This window comes from Nicotiana tabacum, chromosome 10, assembly GCF_000715075.1.
Source record: "Nicotiana tabacum cultivar K326 chromosome 10, ASM71507v2, whole genome shotgun sequence".
NCBI lineage: Eukaryota > Viridiplantae > Streptophyta > Magnoliopsida > Solanales > Solanaceae > Nicotiana > Nicotiana tabacum.
In genome coordinates this window covers 65674546-65697826 of record NC_134089.1, presented here as the reverse complement: position 1 = coordinate 65697826, position 23281 = coordinate 65674546, and the positions used below count along the sequence as shown (strand labels likewise).

Genomic DNA, 23281 nt, shown 5'->3' with positions numbered 1-23281 from the left:
GATCAGTAAACACCTCACAAGATACACTATAGAGATAGTGCCTCCAAATCTTTAACGCGTGAACAATGGCAGCCAACTCCAAATCATGAATAGGGTAGTTCTTCTCATGGGGCTTCAACTGACGAGAAGCATAAGCAATCACTCTACCCTCCTGCATCAACACACACCCAATACCAACTCTAGAAGCATCGCAATATGCCGTATATAAACCTGAAGCTGATGGCAAAACTAATACTGGAGCTGTGGTCAAGGCAGTCTTGAGCTTCTGGAAGCTCGTCTCACACTCATCTGACCATCTGAATAGAGTACCCTTTTGAGTCAATTTGGTCAATATTGATGCAATAGATGAAAATCCCTTAACGAACCGACGGTAATAACCCGCCAAACCAAGAAAACTACGAATCTCTATGGTTGAGGACGGTCTAGACCAACTCTGAACCGCCTCTATCTTCTTCGGATCAACTTGAATACCCTCACTGGACACCACATGCCCCAAGAAAGCCACTGAACTGAGCCGAAACTCACACTTGGAGAACTTTGCATAAAGATTCTCCTCCCTCAACTGCTGCAATACAACTCTCAAATGCTCAGCATGCTCCTCCTGACTACGCGAGTATACCGGAATATCATCAATGAATACAATAACAAACGAATCGAGATAAGGTCAAAACACGTTATTCATCAAATGCATGAACGCTGCTAGGGCATTGGTCAGCCCAAAAGACATCACAAGGAACTCATAATGACCATATCAGGTCCTGAAAGCCGTCTTAACAATATCCGAGTCCCTGATCTTCAACTGGTGATACCCTTACTGGAGATCAATCTTGGAGAACACCTTCGCTCCTGAAGCTAGTCAAATAAATCATCAATACGAAGCAAATGATACTTGTTCTTGATTGTAACTTTGACCAACTGCCTGTAATCAATGCACATCCTCATCGTGCCATCCTTCTTTTTTCATAAATAGAACAGGCGCACCCCAAGGCGACACACTAGGCCGAATAAACCCCTTATCAAAGAGTTCCTGAAGCTGCTCCTTCAACTCCTTCAACTTCACTGGTGCCATACGATACGGTGGAATAGAAATGGGTTGAGTGCCCAGTACCAAATCAATACCGAAGTTAATATCCCTGTCCGGTGGCATGCCCGGTAGGTCTGTAGGAAACACATCCAAAAATTCCCTCACTACTGAAACAAAATCGATACTAGGAGTCTCTGCAATGACATCCATCACAAAAGCCAAATAAGAAAGACAACCCTTCCTAACCATCCGTTGGACCTTCAGAAATGAAATCATCCTACTGGGAACAAAATCAATCGAACCTTGCCACTCAATCCGTGGCACACCCGGCATAGCCAACGTCATTGTCTTAGCATGACAGTCCAAAATAGCATGACACGAAGATAGCCAATCCATGCCTAATATCACATCAAAATCCATCATACAAAGCAACAGAAAGTCCACTCGGGTCTCCAAACCCCCAATAGTCGCCACACACGACCGATATACGCGGTCCACAACAATAGTATCGCCCACCGGAGTAAATACATGACCAGATGAAACAAGAGACTCACGAGGAGTATCCAAATAACGGGCAAAATATGATAACACATATGAAAAAGTGGAACCAGGATCAAATAACACAGAGACATCTCTGTGGCAAACTGAGACAATATCTGTAATCACAGCATCTGAAGCAATAACATCTGGTTTGGCTGGGAGTGCATAGAAACGGGCTTGACCACTACCTGATCAACCTCATTCTCTATGGATACCCCTAGCTGATTGACCCCTACCCCTAGCTGCCTGGGCGGGTGGTGAAGTAACTGAAGATGAAGTCGAGGGATGACTCCTCTGCAATGGACCCCCAAGAAGACGAGGACAATATCTCCTCATATGCCCAAACTCTCCACACTCATAAAAACTCCCTGGTGCAGGGGATATGGACTGAAAGGAACCCCTAGCACCGGGATGACTAGTAGAAGAACCTGGCATGGAAGAGCCCTGAATTGATGGAGCACGGGACAAACTATAGTCTGGAAGGGCACTAAGTGATGAATGGCCCTGATGAGAACTGTGAGAATCGTTGCCCGATGATGCCCCATGATGAACTGGGCGAGCTGACTAAGCATACCTGAATGGACTGCCTATGCCGTGCTGAAACTGACCTCTCGAAGGAACACCACCAAAACTACTAGATCCCCGAGACCTCTTGGCCTCCCTCTCATCTCGCTCCTGGCGACGAACTGACTTAATCTCTCAGGCAATATCAACAACCTGCTCAAAAGTAGCACCTGACACCCTCTCTCTAGTCATGATAATCTGAAGCTGATATGTGAGGCCATCCACGAACCTCCTGATCCTCTCCCTATCCTAGGAACTAACCAAATAGCATGACGAACTAGCTTTGAAAATCTCATCTCATACTGTGTCACATCCATATCATCCTGACGCAACTGCTCGAACTGCCTGTGCAAGTCCTTCTTGCAAAAATATGGCACATACTTCTCCAGAAAGAGAGTGGAAAACTGCTGCCAGGTAAGGGACGCTGCACCAACAGGCCTACGCCTCTCATAAGCCTCCCACCAAGTAAAGGCGGCTCCTGAAAACTGGAAAGTAGTGAACGAGACCCCACTAGTCTCCAAAATACCTGTGGTCCGAAGCATCCTCTGACACTTGTCCAAGAAACCCTGGGCATCCTCGCCCTCTGCACCACTAAAAGTCGGAGGCTGAAGTCTACCAAACCTCTCCAATCGACACTGCTCGTCATCAAGCATAACTGGTACCACATAATCCTGAGCAGGTGCAACTGGCTGAGTTGGTGGTACCCCCGGTGTCTGAAGTCCCTACACAACCTGCTCAGGTGTGCGAGCGGCGAGAGTCTAGGTGCCTCTCCCGACCTGAGAAGTAGCTGCGATAGTAGTAACTGAGATCGCCTGAGCCAGGCCAGTGCACACTGATAGAATCTAGGCTAGAACAATTGGCATGGCTGGTGCCTGAGCTGGTCCTGCTGGAGCGTCCGCAACTGAGACCTGATAGTGAACTGGGGAAGCTGGTGGATCTGCAGGTGCTGCCCTAGCTGCTGTGCGGGCTACACCCCTGCCCCTACCATGGCCTCGACCGTGGACTCTAGTGGCCCCAATTGGTGGTACTGGTGGACGTCCGTCCTAACCGGTAGAACGTGTCCTCACCATCTAAGAGAGAATAGAATATCAAAAGTTTGGTTACCAGAATCAACATATTCGCACGACAGAAATTCAAGAATGTAAAGTTTTTCCTAAAGGTTCTGTAGCCTCTCGAAGATAAGTAGAGACGTCTCCGTACCGATCCGCAAGACTCTACTAAACCTGCTCATGACTGGTGAGACCTATGTAACCTAGGCTCTGATACCAACTTGGCACGACCCCAAACCACCCCGGCTGTGATGGCGCCTATTGCAGTACTAGGCTAGCCGATTCAACATTTATAACAAAGCTGGTCTTTTCTCTAAATTCATTTACTAATAAGATATTATGACAAATCTTCCGTTTAAAACATTTCAAAACAAGCGGAAACAAATATGCAAAACATCAACCATTGTCCGATCCCGGTATCACTAGTCATGAGCCACTAAAATACAATCTGGTACTATCTACTCAATAGAAGATGAGTCTGATAAAAATAAATACTAATAGATAGGAAGGAGAAAGTCAAGGTTGCGGATGCTGTGCAGCTACCTTGCTAACTTCGGAAAATGCTATAAAGGAAGGAACAACTCTCACTCGGATGCCCTGGTACCTAGATTTGCACACAAAGGGCATGGAGTAACGTGAGTACGCCAACTCAGTAAGTAACAATTATAAATAAAGGCTGAGTGCAGTGACGAGCATTTAAAATCATATACATCTCATAACATAAAAATCTCAGTGGAAATAACAAAGTCAAATCAGTAACTCAATTCCGAACATCTCGTAAAAACTCCAGTTTCAATGAAAGTTGCTTAAAACATTTGTTCAACATTTTCAATAGAGGCTCAGTATAAAAGAAGAGTGAAATAGTAATTTCATAAAACAAGCCCCTCGGGCAAAGTATCACTCATATATATTGCCCCTCGGGCAAGCCTCTCAATCACTCGTGACTCAATTCTCATCAATCAGCACTGGCACTCAGCACTCCCGCTCAATAGATATCTCATAATAAACGCTGCAGCATGCAATCGGATCCATATATATAGTCGACTGCACTCACTAGGGGTGTGCAGACTCCGGAGGAGCTCCTACAGCCCAAACGCTATATCGTTGCGGCGTGCAGCTCGATCCAACATATCGCTGCGGCGTGCAACCCGGTTTATAAATATATAATCCTCACCATCAGGCCCTCGGCTTCTCTCAGTCTTCAACCTCACAGCCACTTGGGCATTTCAGTGAAAAATCAGGGAACTCAGTCCAAACAACTTTCATATATTTAAAAGTAAAGTAATGAAACTGAATCAAATAATAAACAGGTAAAAATCATGACTGAGGATATGATTTCGAATCAAAACAGTGTGAGGATAATAGTAAAATACCCCCGAGGTTCCAAACAGTACGACACAAGGCCCCAAACATGGCATTTAGCCCAAGTTAACAGAATTATTTCTAAACACCTAGATTTCATATAGAAATTATCAAAGTATGCAACTCTACAGTTGCCACGGGACGGACCAAGTCACAATCCCTACTGGTGCACGCCCACACGCCCGTCACCTAGCATGTGCATCACCTCATTTATCAAAATAGTACGAAATTCCGGGGTTTCATACCCTCGGGTCTAGATTTACAATCGTTACTTACCTCGAATCGGACGAAGATCTACTCTACAATTCTCTTGCCTCTCGACTCGGCCTCAAATCGCCCTGAATCTATCTAAAATCATAATCATATCATTAATTCATGCCAAAAATACAAAATCCACATGGAAATTATCAAATTAGACCCAAAATCCCGAATTTGCTAAACCCGGCCCCCTAGCCCACGTCTCGGAATCCAACAAAAATCGCAAAACTAGAAACTTCTTTCACTCCCGAGTCTATACATACCAAAATCATCAAAATTGGACCTCAAATGGCCCATCAAATCCCCAATTTAAACTCTCCAATTTCAAGCCCTAATCTCCCAATTTCTTCTCAAATTTTCCTACTAATATCATGATTAAACAATGGAATAATCACCATAAACACAAGATACAAGGCCCAAGTAGCTTACCTCTCTAAAAACACTTGATTCCCTCTTGAAATCACAGCCCCCAAGCTCCAACTCGTCCAAAAATGGTGAAGAAATAGCAGAAATTCGCGAAGAGGGTCTTTTATACTTTCTACCCAGTAATTTCCGCATCTGCGGACAATATCTCGCACCTGCGGGCCGTTTTTGCGCCCAAAAAACTGCACCTGCGGAAATCATTTAAGTCCTCAGACGCCGCACTTGCGCCCCAGGTCTCGCATCTGCGGGCTCGCATATGTGGTACAACCCTCCGCTCTTGCGACCAATGCCGCTTCTGCGGTCTCTTCTTCCACTTCTGCGTCTCGCACCTGCGGTCCCCAATCCGCAGGTGCAGTTATGACAGAAATCAGCAGCTTCAGCTGCAACTCCAATTTCTCCAACTCTCCGATAACCCTTCGAAATCATCCCGAGGCCCTCGGGACCTCGACCAAACCTACCAACAAGTCACCTATAACCATTCAAACTTATTCCAACTTTCGGAACACTCAAAACAACGTCAAAACACCAAATCACCCTCGAGCCTAAGGATCTCCAAACTTCCGAATTCCGCAAACGATGCAAAAACTTATCTAACTTCATCCGAATGACCTGAAATTTGCACACACGTCACAAATGACACAACTGACCTACTCCAATTTCCGAAATTCCATTCCAACCCCGATATCAAGATTTCCACTGCCGATCGGAAAACGCCAAATTTCTAAATTTCGCCAATTCAAGCGTATTTCTCCCGCGGACCTCCAAATTACATTCCGAACACGCTCCTAAGTCCAAAATCACCTAACGAAGCTATCCGAACCATCATGATTTCCATCCGAGACCTTCTACTCATAAGTCAACATCCGGTTGACTTTTCCAACTAAAGCTTCTACATAAGAAATTAAGCGTCTCATTCCACTCCACAACCACTCCGAACCCGAACCAACCAACACGATATGACGAAATGCAGCTGAACAATACATAAAGAAGAGCAAATGGGGAAAAACTCATAAAACGACCGGCCGGGACGTTACACTTGTGATAACATAATTGAACGACTTTCCTCCAAGAGCCATACCGATTGAGAAGGAGATAAAGTTGAAAACAACCGAGATCGGATCTCTCACGGAAATTGTGAGGCCCCAATGTGGTCATTACTGATGTCTTTCTTGTACCAAATAACTTGAACAGAAAAACAACATGTTATTCCCATTCAACCCACAACAAATTTTCGGAAGATTGAGAAAAACTCTTTCGCATTTTATATGTAAAAATCTTAGAGGAAAAGTCGTGTGTGTGCTTAAGGCTATGCTTTCTACCCATAAAATTTATTTTTTCCCCAAATTAAAGCTTACAAATAAGCTTTACATTTCAAAACTTTAGAGGAGGAGGAAAGAAAAAACAAAAAAACGAGGATTTTGAAGGAAAAATCCGCACAATGCTTTGTGGCAAGGAAAGATTCACATAAAAAATTGAACTACGTTTGCGAGAAACTGCAAATCCACGTTGCGTGGGAACGGGGGAGAAGGCACAAGAATCACGGGGGGAAGGTGGGGCGCGCAAGTAATAAATGTTACATTGGGGCAAATTGGGTCATTTTAAAATGGAGGAGCATTTTTGTCTTAAGTTTTTAAATGTTTTTGCTAAAATAATTACAGTGCGTACTGCCTTATTGTCAAAAGGTGAATGATCAGCGTCGATAAGAACTTTACCCTCCTAGACGATGTATTCATTTTTATTTTTCATGTTCGAATAGTTCCGTGAAAATAGCATGGGCTAACTAATTTTTGGACTGGTAATTAAAAATTAGTCAGTATTTGCAAAGTTATTAAAAAAATAGACACTATTTTATGCGAAACTAAAATCAGGACAAAAATATCCTAATTGAAACATGAAAAGTTCATGGGTTATGAAGCTCCTGCGTGTAAACTTCCATCATATTATATTGAAACTCCAACACATTATGAAATTCTAATGCATTATGCTAAAATCTCATATGTTAAAAATTCGAACTCCAATATATTATGCTAAAAAATTTCCAGATTTTTAATGGTGATTTTGTTCAAATTTTATTTTTACATGAAAAAGTTACTAAATATCGATTACTTTTGAAACTGTGGCTAGTTGTCTTTTAGTAGTTGTAAATCAGGCCATTTCTGATCTTCTCCCAATAGTTCCCCTCTTATTATTTGAACATCCATTACTCAAGACTATTCTCCCCTTTAACAATATAGCACAAGTAATTAGAAAGAATATTCACTTTTTTCAAATTCGGAAACAAGAACAACTACTATTACTCCCAGAAAAGGGGGTAAATAACATGTTGCTCAATCAATTGTACAAGGTCAAATCTTGTGACTGAGAACAGAAACAAAAAAGTGAGCAGACATCGATTTGACTTAACAAGTTCAAACAAGATACTCAAGAAAAAAAATCCTGCACATTAACTATGTTGGATGCTATATATAATTTTACAAGCATTGGCTAAGGGTTAGAAAAATACTACCATATGGTATGTAATATTTATAATGGACTGTACATAGGAGCAAGAGGCTGAAATATCTATCACCTAGGATGAATGGAAGGAACAACTCCACTGACAAGGTCACTACCGGACACATCAGCTGAAACATAAGGATATTTCATAGCTGAGGTTGAGGATGGAGTGCTGCTATCCTTTTCACTATCAGTGACCAGGGAATCTCTAATTATAGAGTCAGATTCGGGCATCATAAGCCGTATGTTTTCCAGTTCTCGAACCACTTCTGCCATTGATGGCCGAGCTTCTGTCTCTTCTTGGCAGCATTTGAGGGCCAGATTAATGAACTTTTCCACACATTCTGAAGGATAAGATCCCATCCGATCATCAATAACATTGAATATCATACCAGAACGATATGCAAGGTTGACCTGTTGATATGCAGTACAATATATCCATGAGATCATACAACAGGAATCAAATTATACGAAATGTAGTATGTTTTTTTGAATTAGTTATTTTCAGGAAGAGGCAAACATAGCCCGTTTGAAGGTGGAATCTGCACGAATAACCTTGAGATTATTCCTCAAATCCCCTATGTTTTAACACTTCCAAGACAATGTCTCCTGGTTTACTCCGGAGAATATGGAAATGTCTAGATGATGAACGAATTTAGACAGAATATATTTGTTAGCCTAATCGTGGACAGGCAAGCAGTAAGACAGTACCTCCCGAACAATGTTCTTGCCATGTGAAATTGGTTGCATTCCAGTGAGCAGCTCAAGGAATACAACACCAAGGCTGTAAACGTCACTCTTGTCTGTCAACTTATGAGTTAGGAAATACTCTGGGTCAAGGTATCCCTGCAGAGAACAGGCCTTAGAGTTACAAATTTGTCAGTTGGAGGAACTTTGTTTGTGTTAATTTTGTGCATACGGTAATTGGACAACCATCTGCTTACTTTCCTCTTACAGAATTCTCAAGTATATCGGAAGGTAGGATGACAAAAATAAACATCATATTAGGGGATGATTTTGCTTAAAGTATCTACTTTCTTGAACAATCAAAGCTCACCGGAGTGCCCTTAACAACTGTTGATACATGAGCAGGCAGAGTCCCTTCAAGATTTGGAACTGGAGCAAGCCGTGAAAGTCCAAAGTCAGCCACCTTGGCAATAAATTTAGCGTCTAGCAATATATTGCTTGCCTTGATATCTCGATGGAATATGGGAGGATCAGCCTCTGTGTGCAAGTAGAGTATGCCCTTAGCTGAACCCAGGGCAACTCTCAATCGCATAGCGAAACTTAGAGGTTCTTTACATTTACCTGTCACATCACAAGCTAACCCATTAAATCCAAGTTGATATGGTGAAAGACTTGATTTCTGCTAGTGCTTCCCCTCAAAGCAATCACCTAAGACTAAACAGTAGTAAGTTTGATTTACTAGTATCTTTATTGGAAGGGATTTTGGTGGGGTTGTTGGGGGCAAGGCCAGCAGTTGTTGATCAGTTTATCATTTGCATACTTATATGTATGAAAAGATTTGCACAAACAAATGGAGACAATAACAATGTGAATTATATAATTATTTACCAGATATGTGATCTCTCAGAGTACCATTAGGCATAAATTCGTATACCAGCATCTGCAGGTAAAGCACAACATTGCCAAAAGGTTACAAACAAGTATATAGAAAGAAGAAAAAGAAAAAAATCTATAATCAGTCAGAGGCAAAATAGTATTAGCCATCAGACCATTAAAATAGTCCAACAATTATTTGCTAGCTCAAAATCATTTCTTAAATCTGTATCCGTTTGTAAATATTTATATGTGCATGTGCTTGTAGGAGTCATTTTGAGGTGTAAGAAATATCATCTATTGCCTTTTCCCTTCCAGTGTAAAAACGAATTTTTTGGTTTTAATAAAGTCAGCATACTGCTCCAATTGATATTTGTTCATGATGGTAAGATATGTTAAACTTTGGATCAACGATTGAAGTAATAAAGTACCTGTTCACCTTCTTCACCACAGTATCCAAGCAAAGAGACAAGGTTTCTGTGATGTAGCCTAGATAGTAGTTCAATTTCTGTAAGAAACTCCTTTTGGCCCTGTAACGATCCCTCTAGAGCTCGTTTTATGGCTACAACTGTCCCATCAGTTAAAGTACCTTTATAAACTTTTCCATACCCTCCTTGTCCAACAAGGCTGGAGTTGTTAAAATTTTTGGTCGCCAGTGTCAATTCTTCAAAATTGAACTCCTTAACACCATCAATTTTGACAGAGATTTTTGACACTGCAAAACAAAAATGTGGGCGTATAACTTTAAGATGTTTGAGACAGTATACCATAATCTCCACCTTCATGGAATCAGAGTTGAGATTGGGATTTACATAATTTGCAGGCCTAAAAGCAATGTGTACTTTTCAACTGTGTACTAATGATATGCAAGATAAGATACACTAACAAGAGTTGATTATGCTGTCAATCGGTAAGCTCATGAACTAGGCTAACTTTCTAGATGAAAGAGAAGATCTTAGAGCCCCTTTGGATGGGCTTCTTTTAAGTGCTTTTAAGCCAAAATAGCTTTTAAGCCATTTTGTAGTGTTTGGATAAAGTAAAAAAGTATTTTTAAGCACTTGTTTTTAAGCTAAAATGAAAAAAACAAGCCAAAAGCTAGAATTCTTTACTTATGGCTTAAAAGCTATTTTGACTTAAAAGTCGCTTAAAATAAGCCCATCCAAACGGGTTCTTAGTCTTCAAGGATATTTGCAAATGAAAAACATAGCTGGATCTAACATCTCGTATTTCTTTGCAGAGATGACATGCTCATTATAATACTTTTTGAAATTTCAGTATATTTTCAACTGGAGACTGTATCTTATATGAACAAATCTAATTTAACATCACTGTATCTTCATCATTCTATATAGCATCTATAATTCAATGTCTCTTTCAGCTTCATGGTTAGTCTATCTTGGTTAAAAAATGTAATCCAAGTGGTAAAGACGTATGAGAATGTATTGTCTTCGATGACTTAAAATGCTAGTCACTGAAAGCACCACAACATAAAAGGTCCTAGATTAAAATGAAAAGAGAGAGGATATATAAAAGGTCCTAAATTAAAATGAAAAGAGAAAGGATGACTTAGAATACAAACTTCAAGATCAGTAACTGTAGTATACTCACATAGGTTTCGTTTTGAACCGGCACAGTGGTGCTTCTTCATATGCAATCTCAATATGACGAGTGATACAAATGCCGATATTGTGACTGCACCAGCAATTACACCTAGTATGATTCCTGCAAGAGCTCCCTTGCTAATACTAGATGATGAAGGAGGGGGGATGACTGCAAAAGAACAGTAAAACGTACTTATCACAAGGACACAAATAGCTAGACTTTGCCATTAAATGCTTCGATAAATATGATATCATGTCTATTGTTGCCTTCCATAATTGCATTAAGGATTGGTAAGCCACCCAAAGTATGGCCCAACAATTAAGTCATCAGCAAAGGAATATCATGCACAAGCAAAGGAGAAGTACAAGAAGAAGCAAGAGATAGACCGAAATATTCACTCATCAAAATAAGTTAATCACATTGACAAGTTATATATATCACGATCTTTTACTTACAAAGGCAAGAGAACAGATTCAGTCATGCTAAAGATTTCATAAAAGTTCACAAGTGAACGCCAGTTAAGAGTAAATCATAGAGAACAGAAATAAGAGATATATCTAGAGAAAGTAAAGCAATCAAGATGTGGAGGGTTTAATTTTCCTCTTTATTGACTACTCCTTGGACAACTATGATTTATTAAGGAAGGAGGCATACATACATTCTCTATAATCTGCAAGTAGGGTGAAATTGAGAAGTTCATAAGGTCCAAAAAAATCATTATCAGGAATCAGCCACCCAGTGAACATGCTCCGAAGTCTTAGGACCTCACTTTTATTGAACAAACGAGAGCTGCTGTTATCAACAAAGATGGGGAAAATCCTCAAGTACATCCTCACACGGGGACCAGCTTCCAGTGCAAATGTATTAAGGCGTAATTGAGATTGATTCAGCTTAAGACCAGACGTGATATACCACTCAAACCTATGCACGTATGATCGAAAATCATGAAACCCAGGACTCTTCAGCCTGTATCCTACAAGCAGAGGCAGAGCACAAAAGCAAGTAGGAAATGGCAGGGCATATTCATAGGGAGGAGGACACGCCAAAGGAGGACAATCAGTTTTGTTTGCCAATTGCAAGGTACCATCGACATCCCCATTGTAAGGTCCGCAAAAGTCTGATAGGGCAGAATTTGAACACAACGGATTTCCTTGAAGACTAGAAGAACAATAAGATGACAAGGTAAGATGTTGCATTTGTATCTTTAAACGAAGAGGAATTACTGAAGATGAAGATGATATGCCAAAAACAAACCTAATAGTGACATTTTGTGGGACAACCAAAGTTCCTGAGATATTCAAAAGCTTATTGCTCCGCAAATCCCTGCAGTAATGCAGCAGATTCATTTTAACTAGACTCGTACTGATCACAAACTATGGAGTTATTAAAGACTAGACATATAGGAAAAATTAAGAATTAGGATAGCAAAAAGGAACATGCTGTTATAGGAACAAATCTTTGGTTTCATGATAAATTTAGAAGCAAATGTGGATCTCTCCAAATCTCAATTCTTACAAGATAAGTGTCTCTGTTGCGTTGAGTGTCCTATTTTGCCAAATTATTGATGGAACAGAACCGCTTAATGAATTGTTTGCTAGTGACCTGACAACAGAATAAAATAATAAAGTAATTATATTAGATGGATATTTGTAGTGAGCTATTTACCCTGAATATAATAAAATAACGAAATAATTTAATAAAAAGCCTGCTTCTAGAGCAACAAACATGATAAAAAGCAGAGGAAATAATGCTCACAGTTTCTGCAAATGGGGAAGGCCTGAAAAGTTTGAAGGAATAGTTCCGTTGAGGTTGTTGTATGACAGATCACTGCCACAATCAGAAGAAATTGCTTCAGGAAATGAGAGATCAACAGTATCATGGACCCGACAATATCATTTAAGGAAGCAGTTGCCAGATAATCACTCATGATAGAGCTTACAGCAAAAATGAATCAAGCTCTTACATTGTTGTAATATTGTCACTAAGCTTTTCTGATGGAATGGGCCCACTTAGCTGGTTAAAGCTGAGATCTCTGAAATGCGAAATTAATTAATGAGAATATGCATGGTTGCAAATGCAAGTAATAACCAAAAAGGGTAATTACATTGGATATTGGTCTTAAGTGATGCCTCTCTTAGCCTAAAGCAAATGATCTGTGTTCACTCAAGTGAATCCTGATTATTAACATTGATTTCTCCATTAAAAGTGCATTGCAATGTAAAAGAGTGTACGAATGCCCTTATAGTTTGCACTAGGGGTGGGAAACGGGCCGGTTGGGTCGGATATGGGCAGGTCGAAATTGGGTAATTCAAAATGGATATAGTATCCGACCCGACCCATATTTAATACGGATAAAAAACGGGTTAACCAGCAGATAATATGGATATCCATATTTTCCATGGCTTCTTGAATATGATCACTTTTGGGAAAATTCATAGTCTCCTAAACTTGAGGAACCCCCAATTTGAGGCTTTACAAATGTAAAAGTTAAACCCATTAGTTATCCATTGGTTATCTATTTTCTAAGTAGATAATATGATTCTTATCCATATTTGACCCGTTTTTAAAAAGTTCATTATCCAACCATTTTTTAATGGATAATATGGGTGGATAACTGTTTTCTTTTTACCATTTTGCCACCACTAGTTTGCACAGACATAGAACCTGGAATATATTCTTACATGTAAGTAAGGTTCGGTATGTTGCCCAGATTTGGAAGTGGTCCCTGTAAGCTACAGTTCCTTAGACTCCTGGAAGAATGAAAAAGCGGAATCACTTCCAAGTTAATATAAGATCTCACCAAATAGTACTAATATCCATGCAATGTTTTTGCTACTTTCTTGAAACAAATGAGTTTTTCACTACTTTGAGAAAAATGAAGCATGAAAGAGTAAAATACTTGCTTAAAATCAGAAAGATGCAAAAATATAAGCTACTAAAACTGTCAACACATTCCGTGGTTCCAGAATCTCTAACTTAAAAGTTCTTACCTTGATATATTTAAGCTTTACAGAAAACAGGTGAATAAATTATCTCTTATAGTATTTGTTTCCTGTTACTTGTTAGTACTATTTGAGGTTAGGATGAAATAATCTTTTCTTCCACCTCTTTCATAGTTTTTTCATCCTGTTTCTTCGGCCCTTTTCTTTTTTCTTTTGATTGGTAACTTCAACGTTATTCCACTGGTTGCTTCAGATACTGGCTAGCTATTCCTTTGCTGCCAAATAGTAACAAGGTGAACCACCATTGGTGCAAACTTCATCAGGAAATCCTAATCAACTTTGAACCATTGTTCTAATGACACAATTAACTAGAAATTACAGGCTATATACTGCAATACTTCTATATTTTAAGATAATGTGCTTTATCATTCACTTTTGCGAGCAATTCTATAATACGTTAAATACGAGGTTTTACCACCAAAGAACTATTCTACAATCTACAAGTATATACCTGGATGCACCCAATGCAGTCTCAAAACCCATAGTAGATAAAAAAAGCTATGAAAATAGATGTTGATTGGAAATAGTTTAAATAGTCTTTCTTATTCACAGGAAGATTATGAAAGAGCTGGTGACACAAAACCTTTTGAAGTTATGGTTCATGAACCCACTGGACATAATAATCAGTTCTATCATCATGCCATACTTAAAATCATATTCAGCACAAAGAGGAGCTTTAAATGGACTTACAGTTTCAACAAACGTGACATATTCCCATATGAATCAGGTATCTGACTTCCATCAAAGTTGTTATTATCAAGCTGACTGCATTATAAGAGTAAAATCAAATATAAGTACATTCATGCTTGCAGAATAAAAGGAAGTTAGAACCGAAAGAATAAAATTTGAGACAGTAAAAGAAACTAGTCAGAAAGAATAGACGAGAACAGATATGTACATAGACATCTCCTACAAAAGATTAGTCCCATTTTATAAGCTGGATCCTTTTCATGTCAAATCTCCATTAGAAAAATATGGTCCCTGTTTATATCCATATCAGAATTAACATGCATATGTAACATGACATTTCATATCATATATTGATCTTATAGGTGATAACTATGCCCAGAAATTGATTCAACATCATACTCTTTCATTCATTATGCGCTCTCGTCTTTTATACCCGAAAGAAACAATTCTCAACTGTTTCCTTGATAAATAACAAGAACTTTTTCATCTTTAGAAAGTACCATAAAGTATTTTGATAGGCTGAAGGGACACTCTTCGCAGCAATGATAGTTCGTGATAGTGGCAACTCCCATGATTATTATTTCTATCGACTTTACCAAGTATTGCTTTACCAAAGATCGAAAAGATACATTTAAGATATCCTGTATTTATACTTCGAACATGCTTTAGATTAATATTTCAATCTCTATGTGTCAAGACTAGTCTTATGTGATGAGCGTGACACATCTTAATCATTAGCTACTTCAACAAACGGAGCCTGAAATAAGGATCTCTAGGTGTTTGAAAATTTCTAATTGTTGCAACTGCCTTCTCCCCTTTCTATATCTGCAACAGAATTTCAATTTATGTCACCTTTCCACAATCTCATGTAAGGAAAACCTCTTCCAAAATCAAGAGAAAAGTACTGCTGCACTAAAGTTATATCACCAATGAAAAGGCATCCTGATATCAGTAATCCAAATAGCACTATATACATAGCAAAGAAAGATTACAGTATGTGCAAATTTGGAATTTGAGCAAGCTCTGGCGGAAGGTAACCCGATAAGTTGTTATTATCAAGCAGCCTGGAAAATGAAGCAAAAAGGCAATAAGTCCTTTATAATACAAAACACACTCCTAAATAATATTCATCAAATTGAAAAGATAAAAAACACGAGAGAATTGCAAGGTACGGCTGCGTAGAATAGACCCAATGTGGTCAGGCCCTTCTCGTGACCCCGCGCATAGGATGTGCTTACTGCACCGGGCTACCATTTTATTAAATAGATCAAAACTACATACACTCTAACAAGTCATCTTTATCTATCTATCAAAAAAGTCACTTTTACATACAATGTTACTGTGCAATAATTGATATTAATGAGGCCTTTGTATCATCATAATCAAGGTATTTTCAAATGAACATTTTCTGGCTTATCTTTTTGGTCTCAATCTCATGTTGTATTTATCAAATGAATTTTGATTCAGTAAGAGTGGACGGGAGTTTTTTAATTCCTCAAATTGAAAGAGAGGGTGAGTTGCTTGCAAATAGTAAGAAGAGATAGATATAATCATCATTTAGTCCCCTCCTTTTCCTTGAACCAAACAAAGAGTAAGCCATGAGAGATAAAGGAATCCTATCAAAGAGTATCATTTATAAAAGCAACATTTCTAGTTAAGCCCCGAGAGACATCTTAATTTACACCACTTGAAGGACTTTTCAGGCATTAAAAACGTTAAAGAATCATAATGTCACTTACAAGTGAAGTAGCTTTGGAAGTTTAGATAGCTCAGGTGGAATTTGTCCACTTATCGAATTGTTATTCATGTGGCTGGACAGGAAAACAAAATCACATTATGGAAAGATATAAATCAGTAAATAAGAAAACGACAAATCTGATGACAGCGATGCAAGTAGCATCAAACGCCCGAAAAGCTGGTGTGGGGCTATAAGGAAGTTAGTAATCATTCATCTCAAGAAAACTCTTACAAATGTTCTGTTTTCTTCAAATTTGCAAATGATACAGGTAAGGGCCCTGATATATGATTTTGATCAATTTGTATCCTGTTCAAGTTGGGAAGATAACCAAGCTCTTCAGGCAAAGAACCGCTCAATTGATTTCCATTGAGAAGCCTGAAACCATAAAAGAAAAGCGAACGAATAAATAAATAAATAAATAAATAAATAAATAAGAACCAGAGAAAATTATTAGGTAGCAACATGTAATATTATTATGAATCAATATACGTGGGAATTGTCCCAATATCCATAGAAATTTGCTCATTCCTGTTGAAGACATAATTAAGTATATAGAATTGTGCTCTCTCTAACAGCTTAAGCTTTCAGAAGATATGGTCACACACTTCAACATGGTATAGAGCAGGTAGAGGTCCTGGGTTTTGAGTCTCACCGCCACCCAATAGCAAAAACAATTCCACGTGCTTGACTCATCAAAAAAAAAAAAAAAGCCCGCACGTGAAGGGGCGTGTTGAAGACATAATTAAGTAAATAGAAGTGTGTTCTCTCTAACTGCTAAGCTTTTAGATGAGGTGGTCATACACTTCAACTATTCCCTCATGTAGAACTTCTAGGAAAGAGTCAACTATATAAAGGAAGTCATAATTTCAGGAAAAAGCAGGGAATAGTAAGAAAGAGCTTTAACTTACAATAATTCAAGTGTTTTGATATTTCCTATCTCCTTTGGGATTGTCCCAGTAATTGCATTCCACATTACATCCCTTTTTAGTACAAATGGAAACAAAAAGTTAGCAGATAAATAAAGGACAGAAAGATAAACTACAATCTAAAGAAGCTATTATTGAAAACATTTTGCAAAGCAGAAACCTTCCAAAAGAGAAGCATTTGTTAAATATCCAAACTTACAATATTTTCATGTAAGATAAGCGACCAAGCTCCGATGACAATTTTCCTGACAGATTCATATCCAGTAATTGCCTGTTTAGAGGAGGAATTCAAGAACTTATGACATTGCATATTATTGAAACAGAGTCTACTGAGATGTCATCAATCTCCAGAATGATCGTCCATCCCTTGTTTCAAACAATATTAAAATGTTTACAAACATCATGACAACCAATGCATTTAAGGTAAAGAATTAAAACTTAAGACACTAAAATTTATGTGAGACAATCATCTTTCTATGCAGAAAAGATTTGTAAAATCACAAAGTATTCAAAGTCTGTGCTCCTTATAGACAACTAGGATCCTGTAAGGCAAGAGGGCTTCTTAATTTTAATCTTACCACTTCAGAGCTTCCTGGTCCAACTATTGAAAATTAGCTAGTACACGCATCGTCATTTGTCATTTTTATTAATTCATTTAGGATTGTAGAACTAGAAGGTGAACATTTGTGTGAGAGCGAAACCAGCTGCATGTCAGATGGTCTCTCTGTTGACAATAATCTATTTGTTATATTACCCCTCAGCAGAACTTTGATGTAATGATCTATTAATGCAATTATGCAAACCCCAGTGACCTCGTTGATGCGAATTATGAATGCTAGAAAATAGGTGCTTGATGACTTTGGACGTCCATGGTACACCGAGTAGATAACAAAGACAATTGGGAGGATATGCAGGCTCTCTGGTTTAGATCCTTGAAAATGTGTGATATGAGATAGTGGGATGCTCAATAGGTTTTCAATAGTGCCATAATTTCAACTTTCAGCTGTGTGAATAAGAGTCTGAAGCAATTTCCAAAGTCTCCTCTTGGGACCCAAGTGTGAATTTGAGACATTACATGATGGCTTCGCTTTCTTTCAATCATTACTTTCATTTTGCTGAAACAATTTCAAATCTCCAGTTCAGTTCAGATGCTTTGTCTTTACTTATATTTGTAGAATACATAATAGAACTAAAAAAGTATGCCACCTATTTGTTGAGACAAACTGGAATAGACTTATTAAGCAAGATTTACAGTGACGATATTGATCCAACAGGTCATGAATATTTGGATCAAGTCCAGTGACAATTCTCAACTCATATCCTGCAGAACTAGGTGTCGCTTCCTAACTCTCTATGAGAAGCTTCACACCTGCTTTAATTAAAGCTCGCCCCTCCTTTCTCTAATTCGCCTCCTTTGCATTATTCTAATTGAGTCTATGGCAAAGTGGTTTATATGCTTACATCGCCTACTTTACCAAAGGGAGTGAACTTCTTTCACTGTGAGGTAGCAACTAGCAACCGGAGAAACGGGGAGATTCAACTAACATCCCCCAATCCAATAACAGATTTGGAAGCAAGTAATAAAAGCAAAACGGCATAAATTCAGAAGAATAAACAACGTGATATACATATTGAGAACCAACTCAGAGAAACCATAATTATTCTGCAGCAATTCATAGATTTAGTACTGTGTTGGAGAAGTTAAGCACATTGACAACATCCATACTTATGATGCAGACGCAAGAGGTAGTCTCAAGTATGATAGGAAGGTCTTACAGTTCTCGAACATGAAAGTAACCGTCATTTTTTGTTTCATTGTAGCACAAAATTCCAGTCCAATTTGACCTACATGGATCTCCTCTCCTCCAGTTACTGAGATTCCCATTTGGATCAACCAAACTTTTCTTGATGGCACGTAATGCTTTTACTGCACACATAAATTCAAGAGTTACCACGCTTCTCATGTCAAAAGTAAGAAGAACTACAGCATTACAGAAACACCTGCACTTGGACGGGTAACAGGCATGCAGGGGTGCAAATTCTGATAGCCGTTTTATAGTTCAGTTATATTCCTCTTTTCACCATTGAAGCTGTTCAGAACCCCCGTGCACTCACCCCCACCATCAGATATATAGCAGAAAGACAAAAGAAAAATTCCTCCACAAGAAAATATTGAAAACAAATAAATTCAGTACATCAACAATTTCTTCCTTATAGCTGCTTTAACAAGTTACTAGACATTGGACAATCTATACAACAACAACTACGCCTTAAACAAGTTAGGATCGGCTTATATGAATCCTCACCGGCCATGTTACTTCATTAAAATCATCTCATGCAAATATAAATAAAAAGTCCACTACAGTTAGTTTTGTGCAACAGCCAGAGATGTTAATGAGCCTCTTACATCATCAAATTATGTTAATCAAACTATTAATAAATCTCAGAGTTTATAAATTATGTACTATAAGAGAACCTTAAATGGGCAGTCAAGTAAGGATGTAGAAATAAAGATGATCAAAAAAGGAAAAGATTAAAAAGGTTACCTTCATCTGGATGAGTAACTTGGCTATCTGCCCCTGTAAACAGCAAAGACCAGCTCACCCATAGAATCAAACTGATCCCAATAAGGGAAAGCTTATAACCAGACATCACAAATATCCCAAGATTGTCAAACAGCTCTCACATCCAGAAATTAAAAGGCTATAATTTCAGCCCCTTTTCCCCTGATATAGTCAAAAAAAGCAATACAAAAATAAACTCCTATCTTAGCCAAGTATTAGAAACAAATTATAAAAACTAAAGAAACATCATTATCACCAAAGGTAAGCCCAAAAAAAAGGAAAAGAGACAAAACCTTTGAATTGCATTAATACTTACAGCGATTGTGTTGTAAGTAGAGAAATAACGAGGAAAATGGGTGTTGGTAAAGACAAGGAACCGAAAAAGAAAGACATTGGCAAAATGCTGACTTGGTCGCCAATGGAGGTGCTGTAGCTGGTAGATAAAAGAAGCATGATGGAATGGCTGATGAGAGCAGCAGCCAACCCCCATTAATCAAATACTATTAATTTCTTTACTGCTGTTTTTAAAATATTGAAAGCCTCCTTTTGCTTCAACTAATTCAGTGTTCAGCTGCTATATTGACTTTTGAAGGGAGTGGGGTTGAGGGGTAGGTGTTGTGCAGCAATCATATGTATGCCAACAAAACAAGAGAGAGATTGCCTAGAGGCAAATAATATTTATATAAAATTTATTTCATTTGTAAAATAAGTATAGATAAATTTTTACGAATTTTAAATAAAAATAATAACTTCAACACGCTATCATATTTTATCACTCGCTAATAGTATAAAATTTACTTTTACAGTAAAAGGGTCCGGGGAAGGTTCCCTATGCGGGGCTCCGGTAAAGAGCCGGACCACAAAGTATGTTGTATGCAGTCTTACCCTACACTTTTTGTATTTTTACAAGATCTTAAACCCGTGACCTCCTGGTCACATGACAACAACTTTACCAATTACGCCAAGGCTCCCCAGAGAAGGATATAAAGAAAGGAGAGAGAAAAAAGAAGAAGAAGAGAAATCCACTATAGGAAGATGTAGGTAGTCAAAGGGAGAGCGTGGATACCCCGGCAGTTCACACTAGAAACTCTGCAGCAGCATATTGAACATATTTAGGAAAACCAAAATTGCATTTGGAGTTAACTTTAGTACTCCTCTTTTGACAAGTTCAAATTACTTACAAATTTGTTTGTGTGGAAAAGATTGTACTGTAAGCGTTTGTTTTTTTTCTCTCCTTTTTCTAGTCTTTCAGAAAAGTTGGCATATAAAAGCTTTTGGGAACAAATTAAGCAAAACCATTCAAAGACAACAACTATCTAAACACATTTTTATTTTTCAGTCACTTTCTTTAGAAACTTCTCCACAAAATTTTTTCAAAGTCGTCTAAAGGCCAGACATGTGTAATTCGCTTTAAGGATGTTTATAAGGGGAAAAAAAAATCTTTACATAGTTAATCCAATGTTTGGGTTCAAACATAAAGTGTTGCATTGTTAGGGCAAACACAGCAGACTAAACAACGAATAGTTTCCTGTACAAACATATGCATAATAATACATTGTTTAGTTTGCATAAAGCTTACTAATACAGTCAACTCTATCTATAAGAGCCTCGTTTGATTCGATATTTTTTTTATTTTTATGGTGATTGGTTATTATACACTTATAACATCATTTGATGTTTAAATATTTTTTGGCTATTATAAATAAAAATTATCCAAAAATCAATTATTTCTTCCTTTTTAATGTTACATACTAGTTCCTCGGCACGTGCGTTGCACGTGTATGCCGAATCAAGTAATAGTACGATTTATAAGATAAAACTAATATTCTTAAAATAAAATTTTAAGTAATAATTATACATTAAAAATAAAGTACCAGTTTTATCAATAAAAAATCACCTATGAAGATAAACAATCAAAATTTACTTAGATAAATGCAAGCATTGGAAGTTTGTTAAAACACAAACACCAAACTTTGCAACAGACGATTAACTTAAAGCCAAATAATAACTCCATCACCGAGTAAAACCTACTCATATAGAAGATGTTGGCTAAAGGAGCCAATATTTTTTTTAAAAAAATAATGTCAAATATTTCGCGGCAAAATGATCCATCGTCCAAGTCCTCATACTAAACAATAATATTTCACTTAATTATAGCCTTAGTTTGACAGGTTACGGAGCTAAAAAAATAAAGAACACTTTTAAAATTTGTGGTCCTAAACTAAAGATGGACGTAATGTATCAAAATGCCCTTAAATTATGTGATTTTAAATATGCCATGTAGAATGTCGACTCGGAGCTAAAGAATTAGGAAATAAAGAGGCATTTTTTAAAAATAAATTTAAAAAATAAGACACATACATTAAAACATAAAAGTATTAATTTTTTATCTTCCCTTTTATCTGTTATTTCTTCACTAAGTACACGTTACATTTGCGCGTTGTGCTATCTACCACTTTTCGACTTAGAATACACTCCTATTTATATCAAGTCTAAATACAATATCATATAAGGGTAACAAATCAGATTGCAAACAACACCTACAGTTACTTGATTTTTTAAAATAAATATTTCTCACAAGATATTTTATTAAAATATTTTTCTCCATACAAAACTCACAAAGCTAAGGATATTTTAATATTGTGAAAAATGAGTTAAGAATCAGTAATTAATAAATCAGAAGGACTAAGCACCATCGCATACACCTACAATATTTAACTTATCAAAATGTTTGGAGTATCTAGTTATCTTTTTAAAGATGCATAGATCAATAAAGTTAGACCATTCCTTCTAACCTATAACGAAGAATGAATCTGACTTCATAGCAGATAAGGTAATACATACTCTTATTTTCCCATTGTTGTCAACTAATAAATAGGTCATCTGCTAAGAGAATCCTTTTGAAACATAAAATGCTATCAAATGGAATCCATGAATATCATACTTTTTCAAATTCTAACTCCATCATTTTAGTCAAATAGGCTACCATATCTTCCATATATATATATAGTTCATGCTTGCCATTAATTTTGAAGTTTGAATGTTGGGATTGGCCACAGTTTAAACTTAGGACGGGGGCGGATCTAGAGTACAAGGATTGGGTTCATCGGAACCCAGTACGTAGCTTTTGTTTATACCTTGTATATGTACTAAGAAATTCATTAAATATCTGTAAATATCATATTGTGAACCCATAAACTATTGTATATTAAGTTAAGATCGTTGTAGGAACTCATTAACTTTAAATCTTGGATCCGCCTCTGATTTAGGGCACTTAGAAAATATACTCCAGTAAAGTATTAATTTTTGTATGTTACATAAAGTTAGCTAAATGGATCAACATTTGTGTTAATGCCTATGAATTAGTGAGTGTTTTAAATTTATTGTTGAACTACAATAAAATAAATCCCAAAATGGCTTATGTAATAGGAAGATTTGCATACAAGGATGATTTGTCCATCATTTTCTCCGACAAGTAAAGAA

The 23281-nt window shown here is 37.6% G+C and overlaps 1 protein-coding gene across 2 annotated transcripts; it reads right to left on the bottom strand.

Annotated features, from left to right (window-relative positions):
- Window positions 1-7555: 7555 nt before the first annotated feature.
- LOC107803973 (putative LRR receptor-like serine/threonine-protein kinase At1g06840) lies at window positions 7556-20416 on the bottom strand. Of its 2 annotated transcripts, none has more exons than XM_016627777.2 (21): window positions 20115-20416; window positions 19781-19960; window positions 19011-19161; window positions 17434-17505; window positions 17217-17288; window positions 16540-16683; window positions 16310-16381; window positions 15563-15634; window positions 14571-14645; window positions 13560-13628; window positions 12842-12910; window positions 12634-12705; window positions 12394-12480; window positions 12133-12201; window positions 11537-12036; window positions 10885-11046; window positions 9708-9991; window positions 9292-9343; window positions 8774-9024; window positions 8428-8562; window positions 7556-8130 (listed from the first exon to the last, which is right to left on the bottom strand). In XM_016627777.2, the coding sequence occupies exons 2-21, from the start codon at window positions 19884-19886 to the stop codon at window positions 7786-7788; spliced, it is 2859 nt and encodes a 952-aa protein (XP_016483263.1). In that variant the 5' UTR covers window positions 19887-19960; window positions 20115-20416; the 3' UTR covers window positions 7556-7785. The 2 variants fall into 2 exon arrangements, with proteins under 2 accessions (XP_016483263.1, XP_016483268.1); XM_016627782.2 differs by having other exon boundaries at window positions 17434-17479; window positions 20115-20346.
- Between the last annotated feature and the right edge of the window lie 2865 nt (window positions 20417-23281).

Coding starts and splice junctions, on each gene's coding strand:
- LOC107803973 (XM_016627777.2), bottom strand. CDS start 19,886: ATGTCTGGTTATAAGCTTTCCCTTATTGGGATCAGTTTGATTCTATGG. Junction 19,162..19,780: donor AGTTACTCATCCAGATGAAG/GTAACCTTTTTA, acceptor TTATGTGTGCAG/TAAAAGCATTACGTGCCATC. Junction 13,629..14,570: donor ATGTCACGTTTGTTGAAACT/GTAAGTCCATTT, acceptor TCATTCTTCCAG/GAGTCTAAGGAACTGTAGCT.